This window comes from Cavia porcellus, unplaced genomic scaffold (genome assembly GCF_034190915.1).
Source record: "Cavia porcellus strain 051 isolate PalLab524CR breed Dunkin Hartley unplaced genomic scaffold, mCavPor4.1 scaffold_12, whole genome shotgun sequence".
NCBI classification, from domain to species: Eukaryota; Metazoa; Chordata; class Mammalia; order Rodentia; family Caviidae; genus Cavia; species Cavia porcellus.
In genome coordinates this window covers 41,309,882-41,325,296 of record NW_026947495.1, presented here as the reverse complement: position 1 = coordinate 41,325,296, position 15,415 = coordinate 41,309,882, and the positions used below count along the sequence as shown (strand labels likewise).

General features: G+C 39.1%; 1 protein-coding gene across 23 annotated transcripts in view; it reads left to right on the top strand.

The window, feature by feature from the left end:
- Neb (nebulin) overlaps nucleotides 1-15,415 on the top strand; it is a 205,500-nt gene that overhangs the window by 107,847 nt on the left and 82,238 nt on the right. For all 23 annotated transcript variants that reach the window (XM_063259068.1, XM_063259067.1, XM_063259083.1 and 20 more), the window contains exons 76-86: nucleotides 74-181; nucleotides 1,742-2,053; nucleotides 7,238-7,441; nucleotides 8,629-8,733; nucleotides 8,878-8,985; nucleotides 9,495-9,806; nucleotides 10,494-10,697; nucleotides 11,964-12,068; nucleotides 13,485-13,592; nucleotides 14,335-14,646; nucleotides 15,013-15,216. In XM_063259068.1, the coding sequence (XP_063115138.1) occupies nucleotides 74-181; nucleotides 1,742-2,053; nucleotides 7,238-7,441; nucleotides 8,629-8,733; nucleotides 8,878-8,985; nucleotides 9,495-9,806; nucleotides 10,494-10,697; nucleotides 11,964-12,068; nucleotides 13,485-13,592; nucleotides 14,335-14,646; nucleotides 15,013-15,216 (2,082 nt within the window). The remainder of the gene's footprint in view (nucleotides 1-73; nucleotides 182-1,741; nucleotides 2,054-7,237; nucleotides 7,442-8,628; nucleotides 8,734-8,877; nucleotides 8,986-9,494; nucleotides 9,807-10,493; nucleotides 10,698-11,963; nucleotides 12,069-13,484; nucleotides 13,593-14,334; nucleotides 14,647-15,012; nucleotides 15,217-15,415) is intronic.

Here is a 15,415-nt window from a genome sequence, read left to right as displayed (position 1 = left end):
AGTAAATTTAACAACAGTAAGCCAACTTCACTTTTTATTAAGAAGTGGTGACTAACGACTCTCTTTTCCACAGAAACTTTACAAACTTGCTCTGGAAGAGTCCAAGAAGGAAGGCTATGACTTGCGCCTGGACGCTATTCCGATCCAAGCTGCCAAGGCTTCCAGGGACATTGCCAGTGATGTAAGTCGGTATTTTTGAAAGAAGCCTTTCTTACTCAAAGATATTAACAAATGGAGGTTGTTTGAATTTTTCGTGCCCTAACTTTTGTTGTGCCTAAAGTCTCAATTCCTTCATATACACAGTTGCAAATTTTTAAAACAGAAAAGGAAGGTCCAGGAAAAAAAAGATGTTCACAATATCTGTTAATCAATCAAAGATAAAAACACACTCCCAGTTAAAACTGGGAATATCAGCCTGGAACATCAGCACCCTGAAGGCAGAAGCAGAGGGCCTGGGAGTTTGAGGACAGCCTGGACTTCACCGCAAGTTCAAGGACAACCTGCACTTACATGGGCATTCCCTGCCTCAAAAAAAGACAAAAATAAAGCCTGATTTATTTCTGAGCTTTGGAAGTTGAACACTATGTAGCTCACAGGTTTATGAAATTAGAGACTGATACTACAACTAGATCAACTAATACACGTATGAACTGTTTTTTACTATTTCTAAATTTTGTTTGGTCTTTTTAAACTAATACAAGGAAGACTACCGCAAACAACTTGGTGGGGTTCCCTTATTAAGAGGTCCCTTACAGGATGAAGGAGCAAACCAAAGCGACCAAAGCTCCTTTTCACCACCCCTTGACTTTTTTCCACTTTTCTTCTCATGGGAAACACCTCCGACGTGTCCATGTCCATGTCCTCAAAGTGTACCAGTCCTAAGGACACAAACCCAGAGTTCTGGATGAGTCCTCTCCCCTTAGACTTCTGCTCATCCCTTCTGTTATCAAAACATTTTCCAGTTACCAAGCTGGAGAAGCCCATGCAATGACTGTGTCATGGTAAAATGAATCATGATTTAATGTTCTTGAGTTTTAAAAATAGATAAAATCTTCATCTCATGGTTCGACTCTTCCTGAGAAAATGCTGACAGGCTAGGAAAGGAGGTTATTTCCTGGGACACATTAAACTCTATCTAAATATAACACATGTTGTTAATTAGGGAATTCATTGTGAACGAACAAGCAAAGAGCTGGGTGTGGTGGTTCACGCCTGTAATTCTAGCACTCTGGGGAACAGAGACAAGAAGATTGAGCCTGATGCTTGGGTGATTTAGTGAGACACTGCTTCTTGTTTGAAAATAAAAATAAAAATAAAAAAGGGCTGGGAATGTAGCTCATCATGAAGGCTCTGGTTTAAATCAATAAGACTGGGGTGGGGGAGAAGGATGGATATCTAATAACAAGAAATATTTTAAAGTATTCTTAATGTCAAACCTTATTAGAAACAGTAACCATGCCTGTAAGTAGATGCTCCACTAGACTGCATAGATGCTTTACTTTTAATTATTGAGCAATCAGATGTATTCTAGGCAACGTAGTTTAGAGCAAGGACAACATCTTGAGGCTCTGTAGTCTTGGCTTCAGCCCGGTCACTTGCTTGTGTTACAATCGTTAGGCTCTTGTTTTACCAAGTGGCGTAGGTGATATTCACCTTTCTCCTTCATGATAGTAAAGGAAAAAATTAAAAATAAATAGAGTGTGTCCTTCTAATTAGACTCTCATTCCCCTTTCTTCTCCAGTACAAGTATAAGGAAGGCTACCGCAAACAACTCGGCCACCACATTGGGGCCCGGAACATTAAGGATGACCCCAAGATGATGTGGTCCATCCATGTGGCCAAGATCCAGAGTGACAGGGAGTACAAGAAGGACTTTGAGAAGTGGAAGACCAAGTTCAGCAGCCCCGTGGACATGCTGGGGGTGGTGCTGGCCAAGAAGTGCCAGATCCTTGTAAGCGACATAGACTACAAGCATCCTCTACACGAGTGGACGTGCCTGCCAGATCAGAACGATGTCATTCAGGCTCGGAAGGCCTACGACCTGCAGAGTGATGTGAGTAGGGGATTTTAGGCACCAGGAGGCTTAGACAGGAGGATTGCCATGAGTTTGAGCTAGCCTGGGTTACAAAGTGAGTCCGAGGCTAGCCTGAACTATAGAGCGAGACCTTGTCTCAAAAAACAACTAACAAAAAAATCCAAACAAATAAAAAGGGGATTTTAATTTTTTTACCATGGAATCTTTTGGTAGTCTGGTAAAACCTATGAATACTTTCCCAGGAAAATGTCATGAAATACATACACTGAAATAAGTATGTTAATGTTAAAGTAAATCAATCACATTGACATATGGTTATGAAAATATTAACTCAAATCCATGATGTAATAAATACATGCTTTTAATTGACCTATTAAATATTGGCAACCACAGGTTCAATAACTAGATATGCAATGTAATATAATTTCAAAAAAGTGATGTGCATAAATATCTTAAGATATCTGCAATAACTATAATAATGCATGGAATATTTGTAATATCGGTTGCTTACAAAGTCACATTCAGTGCTACTACTACTATGACCCATTGCCTGTGTTACTAATTAATGAAATGCCATGTTTCAGCTAATAGCTGAATGAAATGATGCTATCTCTTTTCTAAATTCTCTGGTGCCAGGTTAAAGATTTCTGGTTTAAAGCAAGCTGATTTTTCAAATGATTTGATTGCATCATTTCACTGACTTCTAGTTCTTAACTTATAGGAAGTATCTATTATAACTTATGAATGAAAATTTAGAAATGAATCCTACACATTATGATAATTTTTTCCAGGAATTAATAAACAACTGTTTCCTAGAAATTTATTAGCATTTTTTTATTCTTTTTTTTTTTTCTTTTTTTTTTAATTTTATTTAAGGAGAAAACAAAAAAAAAGCAGGGAAAGGGTACAAGTTATACAGATTTACAGAAAAAAAATGAACAGTAGGAAATCACTAGTTAATGGATTACATATTGTCATCTTAGAAATAATTGTTCAAGTCACAAAATTAAAGCTTGTAAAGTGGACATTCCATCAATGCTACTGCAAACAGTTCTGTTCATTGATCCAATAAAACTCTGTGATATCATTTTCTATCTTATACACTTAAATATACATGCAGTTATATAGTTTGGAGCACTTTCTTTTCCTCTCTTTTGTACCATGACTATTACACATTTTGGGTTTCATTGCTCCCACGGTTCTTATTACTTTTTTGGAAGAGAGTAAAACCAAATGTGACATAACAGAACAGAATTGGTCAAGTCAAAAGGGTGGACATAATAGATAATGTAAAAACATAATACAAGGTGATCAACAATGGTTACCATAATGCCTCCCGCTATCTCTAATAGAATTGCCTATATCGTTAGTTATAATACAATTGAACAAAACAGTAAAGAATAAAACCGACAAAACCAAAACATTGGAGACATTGTAGGTCTTCAAAAGTAGATAAAAATCAACAACAATGGGCGTCATAATGAATCTCATTATCTTCACAGCTGATGCCTAAACTTTCGAACCTGATACTATCCAGCAAAACAGAATAGGGGAACATCAGTTAAAAACCAGATGGTGAGAGTAATACAGGGCTTTAAATCAAGGTAATGAAAAGTCAAAGTGGGTTACTATAATATATCCTGCTATTTTTTTCCTTTAATTAAAAGGATAAAGATAAAAAAGTAAATAATGGAGTGGAGATTGAGATAAAAGAGGGCATAACAACGAAACAGCGCAGATCAAAACATAACCATTTAAGCAGAATAGTGTTTCACCACCAGATAATCCTAACCTAAAAGTAGTTACCATATTGTCTCTTTCTTTGAAATCCTTGAGTACAACTTCGTATACTGTAGCATTAAGTATATCAAAACAATGTAAAACCATTCAAGAGAATGACAGCATTACAGAGTATTTAGAATCGACTAACAAAAAATGAATAATGGTTTCTGTATAATCTCCTTGTCTTTACAAGGTTTTTGCTTATACTATCGTACATAATAAAATCCAGTAAGATACAACCTATTTAGACCATTGGAGACAGAAGGACAAAAGCTAGATGAGACTTCAAAACAAGATGATACTAAATCAGTATTACCTATTAAGATGTCATTTTCTCCAAAATAGCTGTTCCTATCATCCAATCTTCTCTGCCTCATTTCTGTTGAGCTCTTTTTCTGTCAGTAGCTGTCAGTTCGTCTTCTTCATTTTGTTCTCTGCTCCATTCGTTGTGGCCTCCCCGCCACTATTTCTGGGTTCTTTGTATTTTTCTTTTTTTAGAATATCCTGCAATACTTTCTGTAGGGTTGAATTGGTGGTTGCAAATTCGCCCAGTTCCTCTTTATCCTGGAAGCACCTTGTTTTTCCATCAATTTCCAGGGACAGTTGTGCAGGATATCTCAATCTTGGCTGGAGATTATTATCTTTCAAAGCTTGAATTATTTCCCCCCACGCTCTTCGTGATTTGATGGTTTGTGCCGAGAAATCTGCTGTAATTTTGATGGGTCTTCCCTTGTAAGTGATCTGTTTCTTGTCTCTTACAGCTTTTAATATTCTGTTCTTGTATTGAATTTCTGGAATTTTTATTATTATATGCCTGGGTGTTGCTCTGTTTGGGTTGTAGGTAGCTGGGGTCCTGTATGCCTCATACATCTGAGTATCTTTACCTTTTGCTAAATTAGGAAAATTCTCCTGGATTATTTCTGTGAGTAGCTTTTGTAGTTCACTTGTTTGTGTCCCTACTTCTTCTTTTATGTTCTTAATCCTTAAGTTATGGATCCTCTTATCATCTTCTTGTCTTTGTATTATTGCTGTTTGTTTCTTTGTTATTTTTAAGAAGTTTTTCATTTCATTCTCCCATATTACAAGTCTGCCCTCCAGTTCAGATAGTCTGTCCTTAGTTTCTTTCAAGCTGTTATGCCAGTCTTCTATAGACTTCTTAGTATCTTGGTAGTCCCTTTGAACCTGCTTCACGTATTCTAATGCTTTCTCTGTTTTCTCCATCAAACAATTCTCCCCTTTTTTTCTGTTCTTCCATTCCACTGCCTGTTTTTTCTTGGGTGGTACTTAGCATTTCTCTAACTATTCTGCATACTTCTAGCTTCAGGTCGTTGATAACTTCATTCCTGAATTGGTCTATGAGGCTCTCTATATGATGCCTTATGTATATTGGTGCGGTGTCTGCTATTGCCTGTTTCTCAGAATTGGGGGCCGAGGAGCCTTTCTTGTTGCTGCCTCTTCCCATGCTGCCTCTTCTTCTCTGTTCCTTATATATGCAAGCTTATATAAGAGGCCCAGCTTCTCTCCCAGTCAGCCACAGCCTGATCGAATTGCGCCAGTTAGGTGTTCCCGCTCACCGCTGCGCACCAGGGAGTTACAGACCAGGCAGCCTACGCATCTCCCCTCCCGGCCACCGTCAGGCTCTGGGATCTGGGTTGGGACAGCCTACCAGGTCTGCCGGCAGCGTCACGCAGGCCAGGCACTTTTCACCAATCTCGCCCGAGAGGGGGATGTGTGGCTGGAGTCACCACCACGCCCTGCTCCTGCAGGACTGCTCGGACCCAGAAAGTCCTCCGCTGGAGTCAAACTGGTAGAGTGTCAGCTTCTCTCACTCACCTCACCACAAGTCAGTGCACGCCTCCCTGCCGTTCGCAGATTGCCGTTCTCAGAGCTTCTGCGCGTCTCTCTCCTTGCCGAGCCACTGTAGAGGCAGCCAGCCGCTGTGCAGCGGGAAACCCAAATCGCGGCTTACAATGGCGCGGGGTCCAGCCTCCACACCGAGGCTTTTCTGTTCCTGTTTTAGCACCAGGAATGCATTCCAAGTTGGTTTCTCTCAGCCCAGTTCGTTCCTGAGTCAGCGGAGCATATCTCCACCTGCTTATGTCTCCTTAGTCCGCACCATTCCTGGCTTCTGAGCCGAGTCTTTCAAGAGAGCCTCCGGTAGTTGCTGTTATCTGTCCGCCATGTTCTCCCGGGCATTTTTTTATTCTGAAGATTGAATCCAGGTTCTTTGTGCTGACATATGGCCCTAGTTCTTTTTATTTTTTTTCTTTTGAGGCAGGGTCTCATTAAATCTCTAAATTCATCAGTTAAGCTCAAACAAACCTACCAACCCTCCTATGTCAGGCTCTCAGAGCACTGAGATTGTGGGTAGCACTACTGTGCCTGGCTGCTAGCCACATTTTTTTGTCAGCCAATAGATTCTTATTTGGGGACTCAAACACTACCTTGTTTGTATTGTTGCTCTTACTTTCTTCCGACTCTGACTAAACAGTAACTTCTAGAAGAATGATAAAAACCAGCGTTTTTTTTTTTCAAGTTCCAATAAGTCATAAAAACAAAAAGAATTGTTATTTTACTTATGGGGAAAAATTCTCCTATAGCTAGTTATTTAAATTGAAGGAAGAAAAATGAAAAGATAAAATGTCCCTTTTTTAATTTAAAGACAAGAAAAAGAACTTAGGATAAATGAGTAAGAAGATTTGAATTCTTTGACTTAGAAACATGCACAGAGTCACATGAACAAAGATGCCATTTTCATTGTCTGCAAAAAACATTAATTTGCAAGTGGTCAAGTGGTGGTGTGTATCCCTTGTACAGCATGTGAGTGGCTGTAAAGGCCACTGCTCAATAAAGGAGGCACCCACATTCTGAGAAAGTACTACTCTCACACACAGAAGCTTGACAATCAAATCCAAGAATAAATAGGAGATGGCAGTAATTTCCTTCAAGTGGTTTTGTATCACTGAAATCACATATTATTAAAGAGATTCCATGAGTATTTAAAACAGCAAATATTCTGAGCATGGTGATACATGCCTATAATCCCAGCACTCGGGAGGCTGAGTCAGGAGGATCTCCATGAGTTGAATGGCAGCCTAGGCTACACAGTGAGTCAAAGCCAGCTTGAACTATATAGCAAGACCCTCTCTCTCAGAAAAAAAAAAAAAAAAAAAAACAAAAAACCAAAAAACAGAAAGAAAGAAAACAAAACCAAACCAAAAAACAAAACAGCAAATAGTGCTTGTTTTGTTGGCTATACTCACAGATAAGGCATTTGATCCATCATTCAAAACAAAATAAGACAACCCTGTGGATCTTCCTAGAAATTTATATAAGTAAATTTTAGTATGTATTAGGTCAAGATCAGGCAGCAGAATGGCTAGTGATGTTTACAAATATTCAACATTATTTCATTTTCAGGCTATTTACAAGGCTGACCTTGATTGGCTGAGAGGCATTGGATGGGTTCCCATTGGCTCTGTGGAGGTTGAGAAGGTTAAGAGAGCTGGAGAAATCCTAAGTGACAGGAAGTACCGCCAGCCTGCAGACCAGCTCAAATTCACATGCATTACAGACACCCCAGAAATTGTGCTGGCAAAGAACAATGCCCTCACAATGAGCAAGGTGAGTCCTAAGCCATTTCTTGTTGTCAGGGGTATGCCTGCTATGGACTCTTCTTGTAAAGTGAAAATTGCCCTGATGGGTCTTCACAGAAAGGAGATGGAGTGGGCCTGATCCTCCTGCAGGCCTGCAGCCAGGAGTCCGCTTGAATTGTCATTGGCTATCTCTGCTCCTCTCAATACAGGCCCTCTGATTCTCCATGTGCAAGTGCAAACATACCTAGCATGAGTTCTCTAGAGTAACACACACCCTCTCCCGCACCTCCAGTCAGCCCGAGATAGCAGCATTCCCTTCTTTATGCAGAGCCAACCCCAGCTGTTGGTCTTTCTCTGTCCTCACAGCACACCACATTTCACAGCCATACTAACACAGAGCTTGAATTAGTTGCCTGATTTGCTCTTCCATCTGAGGTGGCAGAAATCCAATTTTGAAAGAAAACTGCTACTGTTTCTTTCCGTTTTATTGCACGAATTCCATCCATCTACTTATTTTTTATGCAGAGAGTAGGTTCTTACTGTGCACACTTCAGATTGAACTGAACTGAATTTTCCCACCCTTGCTGGAAATCTTCTTGTCATTCAGATGGTGGGATTGAATGCTTAGGAGGATAGCAAACATCTGCTCTCAGATAACAAACTGCAGTTTGGTGTATAAAACCACAGAAACTGTAGACTCACAAAGATAACAGTAGGAAATAATTTCCTCAAAAAGCACTGAAGACTGCCTTTGGCTCAGGTATTTTGCACATTATGGTTATTTTAAATGCTCAGTATAAAAGCTATGATCATTCCCCATTCAAAAACGAGGAATGTGAGGAGTTATGTGTCTTTCTCAAGGTCACAAGTTTTGGAAATAGTTTGAATTTGAGATTGACTCTGACATCTAGGGATTTCTACTGCATCATAGCTCTGTAACCAAGCTCCATCTGCAGACATCCTAAGAGTAAATTTGTGATCCACTGCATGAAATAAATTAGTAAATAGACCATTTGATTGCTTTATATTAGCTAAGAAAGTATAGAACAACTGCTTGAATATTGCTTTGTTTTACTCTCTGCTCCCCTTTTGCTTCCTTCGCCTCCAAGTAACCGCAAAAGAATCTATTTTAGTATCAAATGTGAGTTAAGTTTGAAAATAACTGCACCATGGCTGGCTTTACCAAAAGAGTTTATTTCTCCCTCCCCTCCACAGCATTTGTACACAGAAGCTTGGGATGCTGACAAAACCTCCATCCACATAATGCCAGACACCCCAGAAATCCTGCTGGCCAAGAGCAATTCTGCCAACATTAGCCAAGTAAGGGATTTTCTGATTGTTGCATAAGCCTTACTAGGAGCCGTTAATAACATTTCTTCCACCTTGAAAATTCTTTCTTTGGCACTGACCTATTAAAGTCTCTAAAACAAGTTTCCTTTCTGTTGTGTTCTATCTTCGGCTTAGAAACTTTACACCAAGGGATGGGATGAATCAAAGATGAAGGACTATGATCTGAGACAAGATGCTATTTCCATCAAAAGTGCCAAAGCCTCCAGGGATATTGCCAGTGATGTGAGTGCTTCTGTCCGCTCTCCTGGTCTCTACAGTCCTAAACAAAGCAGTGTGTGGTTGATGGGCCCCCCTTGTAATGGCTTCCACGTGTATTCCCCAGTGTTGCTTCCTGCTTTGCAAGAATTTTCTCTTGGCTATCATAGGAAGAAAAATACAGTTTTTTGAATTAGAGTAGCTGCAGGGGAAGGTCCCCACCGATGAAGGATATAATTATGATAATGTGAAAGGTTAGTATAAAATTGTTCAGCGCTTGGTGTGATGGTGCATGCCTGTAATCCCAGCATTTGGGAGGCTGAGGCAGGAGTATCACCAGGAGTTACACAGTGAATTCAAGGTCAGCCTAAAGTACAGAGTGAGTCAGCCTCTCTCTCTCTCTCTATATATATTTTTTTCAAAAATGTCAAGATGTTTGAGGTATGAAATGATTATCCATTTCATGTTGCCTGTAATTGTCTGTATGAGCATTGCCCTGAAACTGGATTGCTAAACCTATATTTCTGTCACTTTAGTACAAATACAAGCAAGCATATGAGAAACAGAAAGGCCACCACATCGGAGCCAAGAGTGTTGAAGATGATCCCAGAATTATGTGTGCCATGCATGCAGGGAAGATCCACAGTGACAGGGAATACAAGAAAGAATTCCAGAAGTGGAAAACCAAGTTCACTAGCCCAGTGGACATGTTGGGCATCTTGCTCGCCAAGAAGTGCCAGACTCTGGTCAGCGACATTGATTATCGCAACTACCTGCATAACTGGACATGTTTACCTGACCAAAATGATGTTATCCAGGCAAAGAAGGCCTACGAACTACAGAGCGATGTACGTACATGAACTCTGGAAAAGCAGGACTGGGGAGACATAGATCTGTTCATTTTTCAGTGTGCTCCGCCAGGGGCAGGTCCACATGTTTGCATTCCCAGATAGGGTGTGTGGTTGCGGGGGCACCGTGAACGTTATTCAGTATAAAACCTCTATTTAGGGTTATATTAAGGAAAGCAAAATACAGAGGTAATGAACCCAACTCATCGTTTCTCTACTTCCTGGCCTTGGTTCTAAATTATTTTATGTCATTTGTAATTTCTGGCAATGAAAATACATGTCAAACAAATATAGGACATGTGAGTGTTTTTAAAATAATTGCCATTGTTTTGTAAGATCTAAAACAATGCACACTATTTTACTGGCTCAGTTATTCCAGGATTAAAATGGACTGAGACTAAACAAAAATTCCCTTTAAAATTTTTTCAAGTATGTAATTTTTTGAAATGTCAAATAACTGTATCATGGAATTCATTGTTAATATTTATTACTCATAGTTAATATAAATAATTATGCTTCTAAAATTACTTTTGCCATCAATATTAAATCCCGAATCATATAAGATCATAGGTCTTCCTGTCTTACTATCTCCAGCGCCTATTATCCCCTCAACCCCATGTACTTTATTTTGCAGCTAAGGACTGATAGGTCTAACATGTGCAACATCTTTGTCTAACATTTTTGCAGAACGTGTACAAAGCAGACCTGGAATGGCTGCGTGGCATTGGTTGGATGCCACAAGATTCTGTAGATATGATCAGAGTCAAGAATGCTCAGGATCTGGTAAATAAAAAGCTCTACAGAACGCCACCAGAAGCCTTGAAATTCACCTGCATTGTGGACACTCCAGAAATTGTCCTGGCAAAAGCCAACTCTCTGCAAATGAGCGAAGTAAGGACCATCTTACTAATGAGCTTTTGTTTTCCTAGGTTTCATATTTAGATATGGTAGTGAGACCAAGCAAGTAGACTACTCTCTTTCAACAATTATATTGACAGGTGCAATTCTGAAAATCTTTTGACTTGTTCATTGAAAACAAGCACTGTAGGTCCCTAACAAATGCAATATGCCTTTCTCTCCCAAGCATACTTTGAAACATTAAAATGAAAAATATCACTCCATGGTAATTCAGGGGATAAATATTTACTTAACTCTTATTAATACCAAAACATGTGACATAATACTGACATAATATATGTTATAACATAAGAAATGTTATAACAGTTTATGGATCTGGGTCCCCTAGAAAAATAGACTTACTGGGATGTACAAGGGATGATCAAAAATATACAGTGAAGTTTTGAATTGTTAAAAATTCATTATAGTAAACGACACGTTACCATTAGTCCTCCTAATCCCATCTTTCTTGACGCTTTCTGAAGCAGTTCTCAAAGTGTTCTTTTGTGAGTGTCTTTATGAGATGTGATCAAATACATAGTGAATGCTGCTCCTGCTGAGTTCCATCCAGTGCAAAGGTAGATTTGTAAAGCCTGCAGTATGGTGTGTCCTCGACCACTTTATTTACTGAATCTGGCTCCAAGCAGTTTATAGCTCATCCCCTATATCAAAATGAATCTATTTCAGATCACTGAGGCAGCCACAACAGTGCAACCAAATATACTCATGAAAGAGGATTTCCAGAGCTGCTTTCCAAAGTGGCAAAGACATTAAGGGTTGTCAATGACAGTGTGTCTTTTCCTGGAATATATTTTTAAAGCTTATACATTCATTGTGTATTTTAATCACTCCTTGTTCTGTACATACAAATAGAAAGAGAGGGCAGGAGAGAGAGAGACTGAGATTTTAAAGAATTGATTCATTCAAGTGCTTAGCCTGTTAAGTCCAAAATCTGCATGGTAGGCCAGCAGGTAGGGCACCCAGGAAAGAGCTGCAGTCGACCTCAAAGTCCGAATTTCTTTAGCTTGGATAGGTCAAATATTAAGGCTTTCAACTGACTGGATGAGGCCCACTCATTGTGGAAAGCACTTTCCTTGTCTATGACATATGTGTTACTTGTAAATATCTGCCTAGCTAAATTAATCATTATATGCACAAATAGGAACATTTTTTTTCAGATAAAGTAGTTGCTAAGGCTTAATGTTTCAAGTATTCATTCTCTATCACAGAATTAAAGAGACAATTTCCTTCTCTCTACAGAGGCTGTATCAAGAAGCCTGGAATAAAGATAAAACCAACATCTCCATTCCTTCAGATACTCCAGTCATGTTGCAAGCCCAAATCAATGCCGTACAAATCAGCAATGTAAGAAGCATAAAGATGTGTTGTAAAAGCCTTTACGGACAGCACCTGTCAACATCTGTCAGCTTAAGGAGTGTGTGATAGTGAACACATTATCTGTCTTAGAAATATTCATGGCACTTTTTTCATGTCATTAGAGTTTTATTGACTTCGTAGTTCACCTTCTATAATTTGTCCATTTGTTTTGCTTTTATAGTCATATAAGAGCCATCAGCAGACGGACTGTACTGTAGCATTTGCATGGATACATATTTAAATAGCATTATTATAGAAATTACTTGAGTCAGCAGAGAGAAGAAGTTCCTTGAAAACATTTTCTAAAATTTTAAAACAAAGAACAAAACCAGTGATACAGAACGTCAAAACAAATAGTGGGAGATTAACACTGGTTAATGTATTGCATATTGTTGTCTTCCAAGCAGTTGTTATTCATGGTTTTTTGTGCTACACTTTTTGTATTTGCATTCCCAATGCAAATCAGTGGAAATTTTTTTCTTTCAAATGTTAACAGAGATATTTGCAAGGTGCCCAGACAGTGGAAGCTCCTCCAGCTTGCAGTCCTCTTAGCTCAGCTTCCTGAGGAGCTGGAATTACTAACACATGCCACCACTCCCAGCTTCTTTCAATTTTGAAGTCATTTCCCTGGATCTAACGTCTGTAGATCAGTTTCTTCTACATTACCTGGGAATAATGAAGCCCTCGTCAAATGCCTATTCTCTTTCAACAGTGTGTCTTGTCTCTTTTGGTCTTTTGATTGACTGAGGACTTTCTTGAAAAGAGAGCAACATGAAAGACAAAAGACAATTTTAATTACATCCAAAGAAAATAGTGATGTACATGATACCTATGTCATATCGCTTTAGCAGAAACCTATGGTGGACAAAGATCAAAATTAGAAAAAAATTACTGAGTGTATGGCATGCTCCTATAATACCAACACTTGGGAGGCAGAGGCAGGAGGATTACTGTGAGTTTGAGACCAGCCGGGGCTACATAGTGAGTTCAAGGCCAGCCTAAACTATGAGAGAGACCATGTCTCAAAAAAGCAAAAAATCAAACAAGCAAGCCAACCAAGGAGAAGAAAAAAATGTTATCAGATGTCTTGTACCCTGATGAAGGATCTCTGGCTTTTCCATATATTTTTAAGTTTCCATGTGCTATGTACTAGACTATTTTCTAATGTATACTGTATTATAATGAGTATAACCATTCAAATATTAATAAAGTTAGATATTTAGCTTTAAAATTTTAATCAGAAGTTTCCTATACTTACAAAATAAGGAGCCAGTAGTAAGTCAGAGATATTTTTTTCTATGTGTTTCTTCTTAACATTACGAGTTATGATTTATGTGATGCCTACTTTGAATACTTTTGCTTATTTCCAATTCTTGTAAGCAAAGCCATGTTTTCCCTCAACAGAAACTGTACCAAAAAGACTGGGATGAGGCCAAGCAGAAAGGCTATGACTTAAGAGCAGACGCCATTGAAATCAAACATGCCAAAGCCTCCAGAGAAATTGCCAGCGAGGTAACTTCCTTTTATTTCGTTTTTCCTCTGTGATGAAGCAAATGCGGCAACTGTTTTTCAGAAAGTTTTATTTTTTAAATCTGTGCAACAGTAGCATTTTGTCTTGTGCCAAAGTCTTTTTATATTTAAAAGTATTAAAATGGGATGAGATTGTGTGGGTCAGGATTCCCTAGAAACACAGATCCATAGGATGTACTTAGATAATGGCTGCATTGTTTCTGGGTAAAAACAAAATATCACGAAGAATCCTTATGGAAACTGCCTTCAGTGATCTTGGGAGAACATTTGGCCTAAAGTTCCACTTGCTAGGCAGTCTTCCTCACCATGCCTTATTTCCTCCATCTGAAATGTGGTATAACATAGAGACATTATTGAGAATGAACTGTGATTATAATTGCTGCTATTCAACTATTTTTGAATGGAAAAGCAGCAGTTTCTAATGAATCAGTCCTAACACATTTGCTCTCCTAAGAGTGTCTACCATAAGAGTGCTCAGTAAATGTTAGCTATTATTTTTTTCTCCATATTATTTCCTTCTTGATTTACTCATTTCTTAAAAAAAAAAAAAAAAAAGAGCCGAGCTCCCTAAAAATTTGGCACTTCTTTAAAGCAAACAAATGTGTAATGACTACTAGCACTGAGCTATTTGTACTAAGGTTAAGAAGATGTCCTGAAGTCATTTAAAGGAAAGTATTAACACATTATCTTCCTATGCCTTTTTATCTGTTTTTCACAACTTTAGTACAAATACAAAGAAGGCTACCGCAAGCAACTAGGCCACCATGTGGGTTTCCGCACCTTACAAGATGACCCCAAACTGGTATGGTCTATACATGCTGCCAAGATCCAGAGTGACAGAGAATACAAGAAAGCTTATGAGAAGTCTAAAGGGATTTACAACACACCCTTGGATATGATGTCAATTGTTCAAGCCAAGAAGTGCCAGGTCCTGGTTAGCGACGTTGATTACCGCAATTATCTGCACCAGTGGATATGTCTACCAGATCAGAATGATGTGATCCAGGCTAAAAAAGCCTACGAACTGCAGAGCGATGTATGTATATTTTGCCATCAGATACCAGAGAAATGTGCATGCATGTGCTTGTGTGCATGTGTGTGTGTTTAATTACACATGTATTCTCTAGAGGCGTAACTTAAATGATAATCTCAGCAGAACCTTGTACAGCCTCCTGTACAATTCATGATAGTAGAGAATTTCAAAAACTACATTCTACCTTACAATGCATTCTTCCTTATGGTGGCCGGACCTTACTCACCAACATGAAAATCGATCTTTTATTCTGTGTAATTCACCCTTGAATTCCATTGATTGCCTGTCCAGCTGGTTTAAGTAGAAATGGTGTGTGGTGGGGAGACAGATTTGACTCTTCCTCACTGTGCTTTCCTTCCTTCCATGCAGAATATCTACAAATCAGACCTGGAATGGATGAAGGGTATCGGATGGTTGACGGAGGGTTCTGTGGATGTGCTGAGAGTGAAGAACGCTCAAAATCTTCTGAATGAAAGGCTGTACCGTACCAGACCCGAGGCTCTCAAATTCACCAGCATTGTGGATACACCCGAAGTGGTCTTGGCAAAGACCAACGCTCTACAGATCAGTGAGGTAAGCTGGGGTGGTGACATTTTCAGACAAATTGAAGTAAACTCAACCAATGTGAATTTCAAACTGCCAATATCACAGCATTAAGATCTTGAATGGGGCTGGGGATATAGCTCAGCAGCACAGCGCCTGCCTGGCAAGTGAAAGGTCCTGAGTTTGATTCCTGGTATTCCCCAAAAAAGATCTTGAATGGACCTATGTC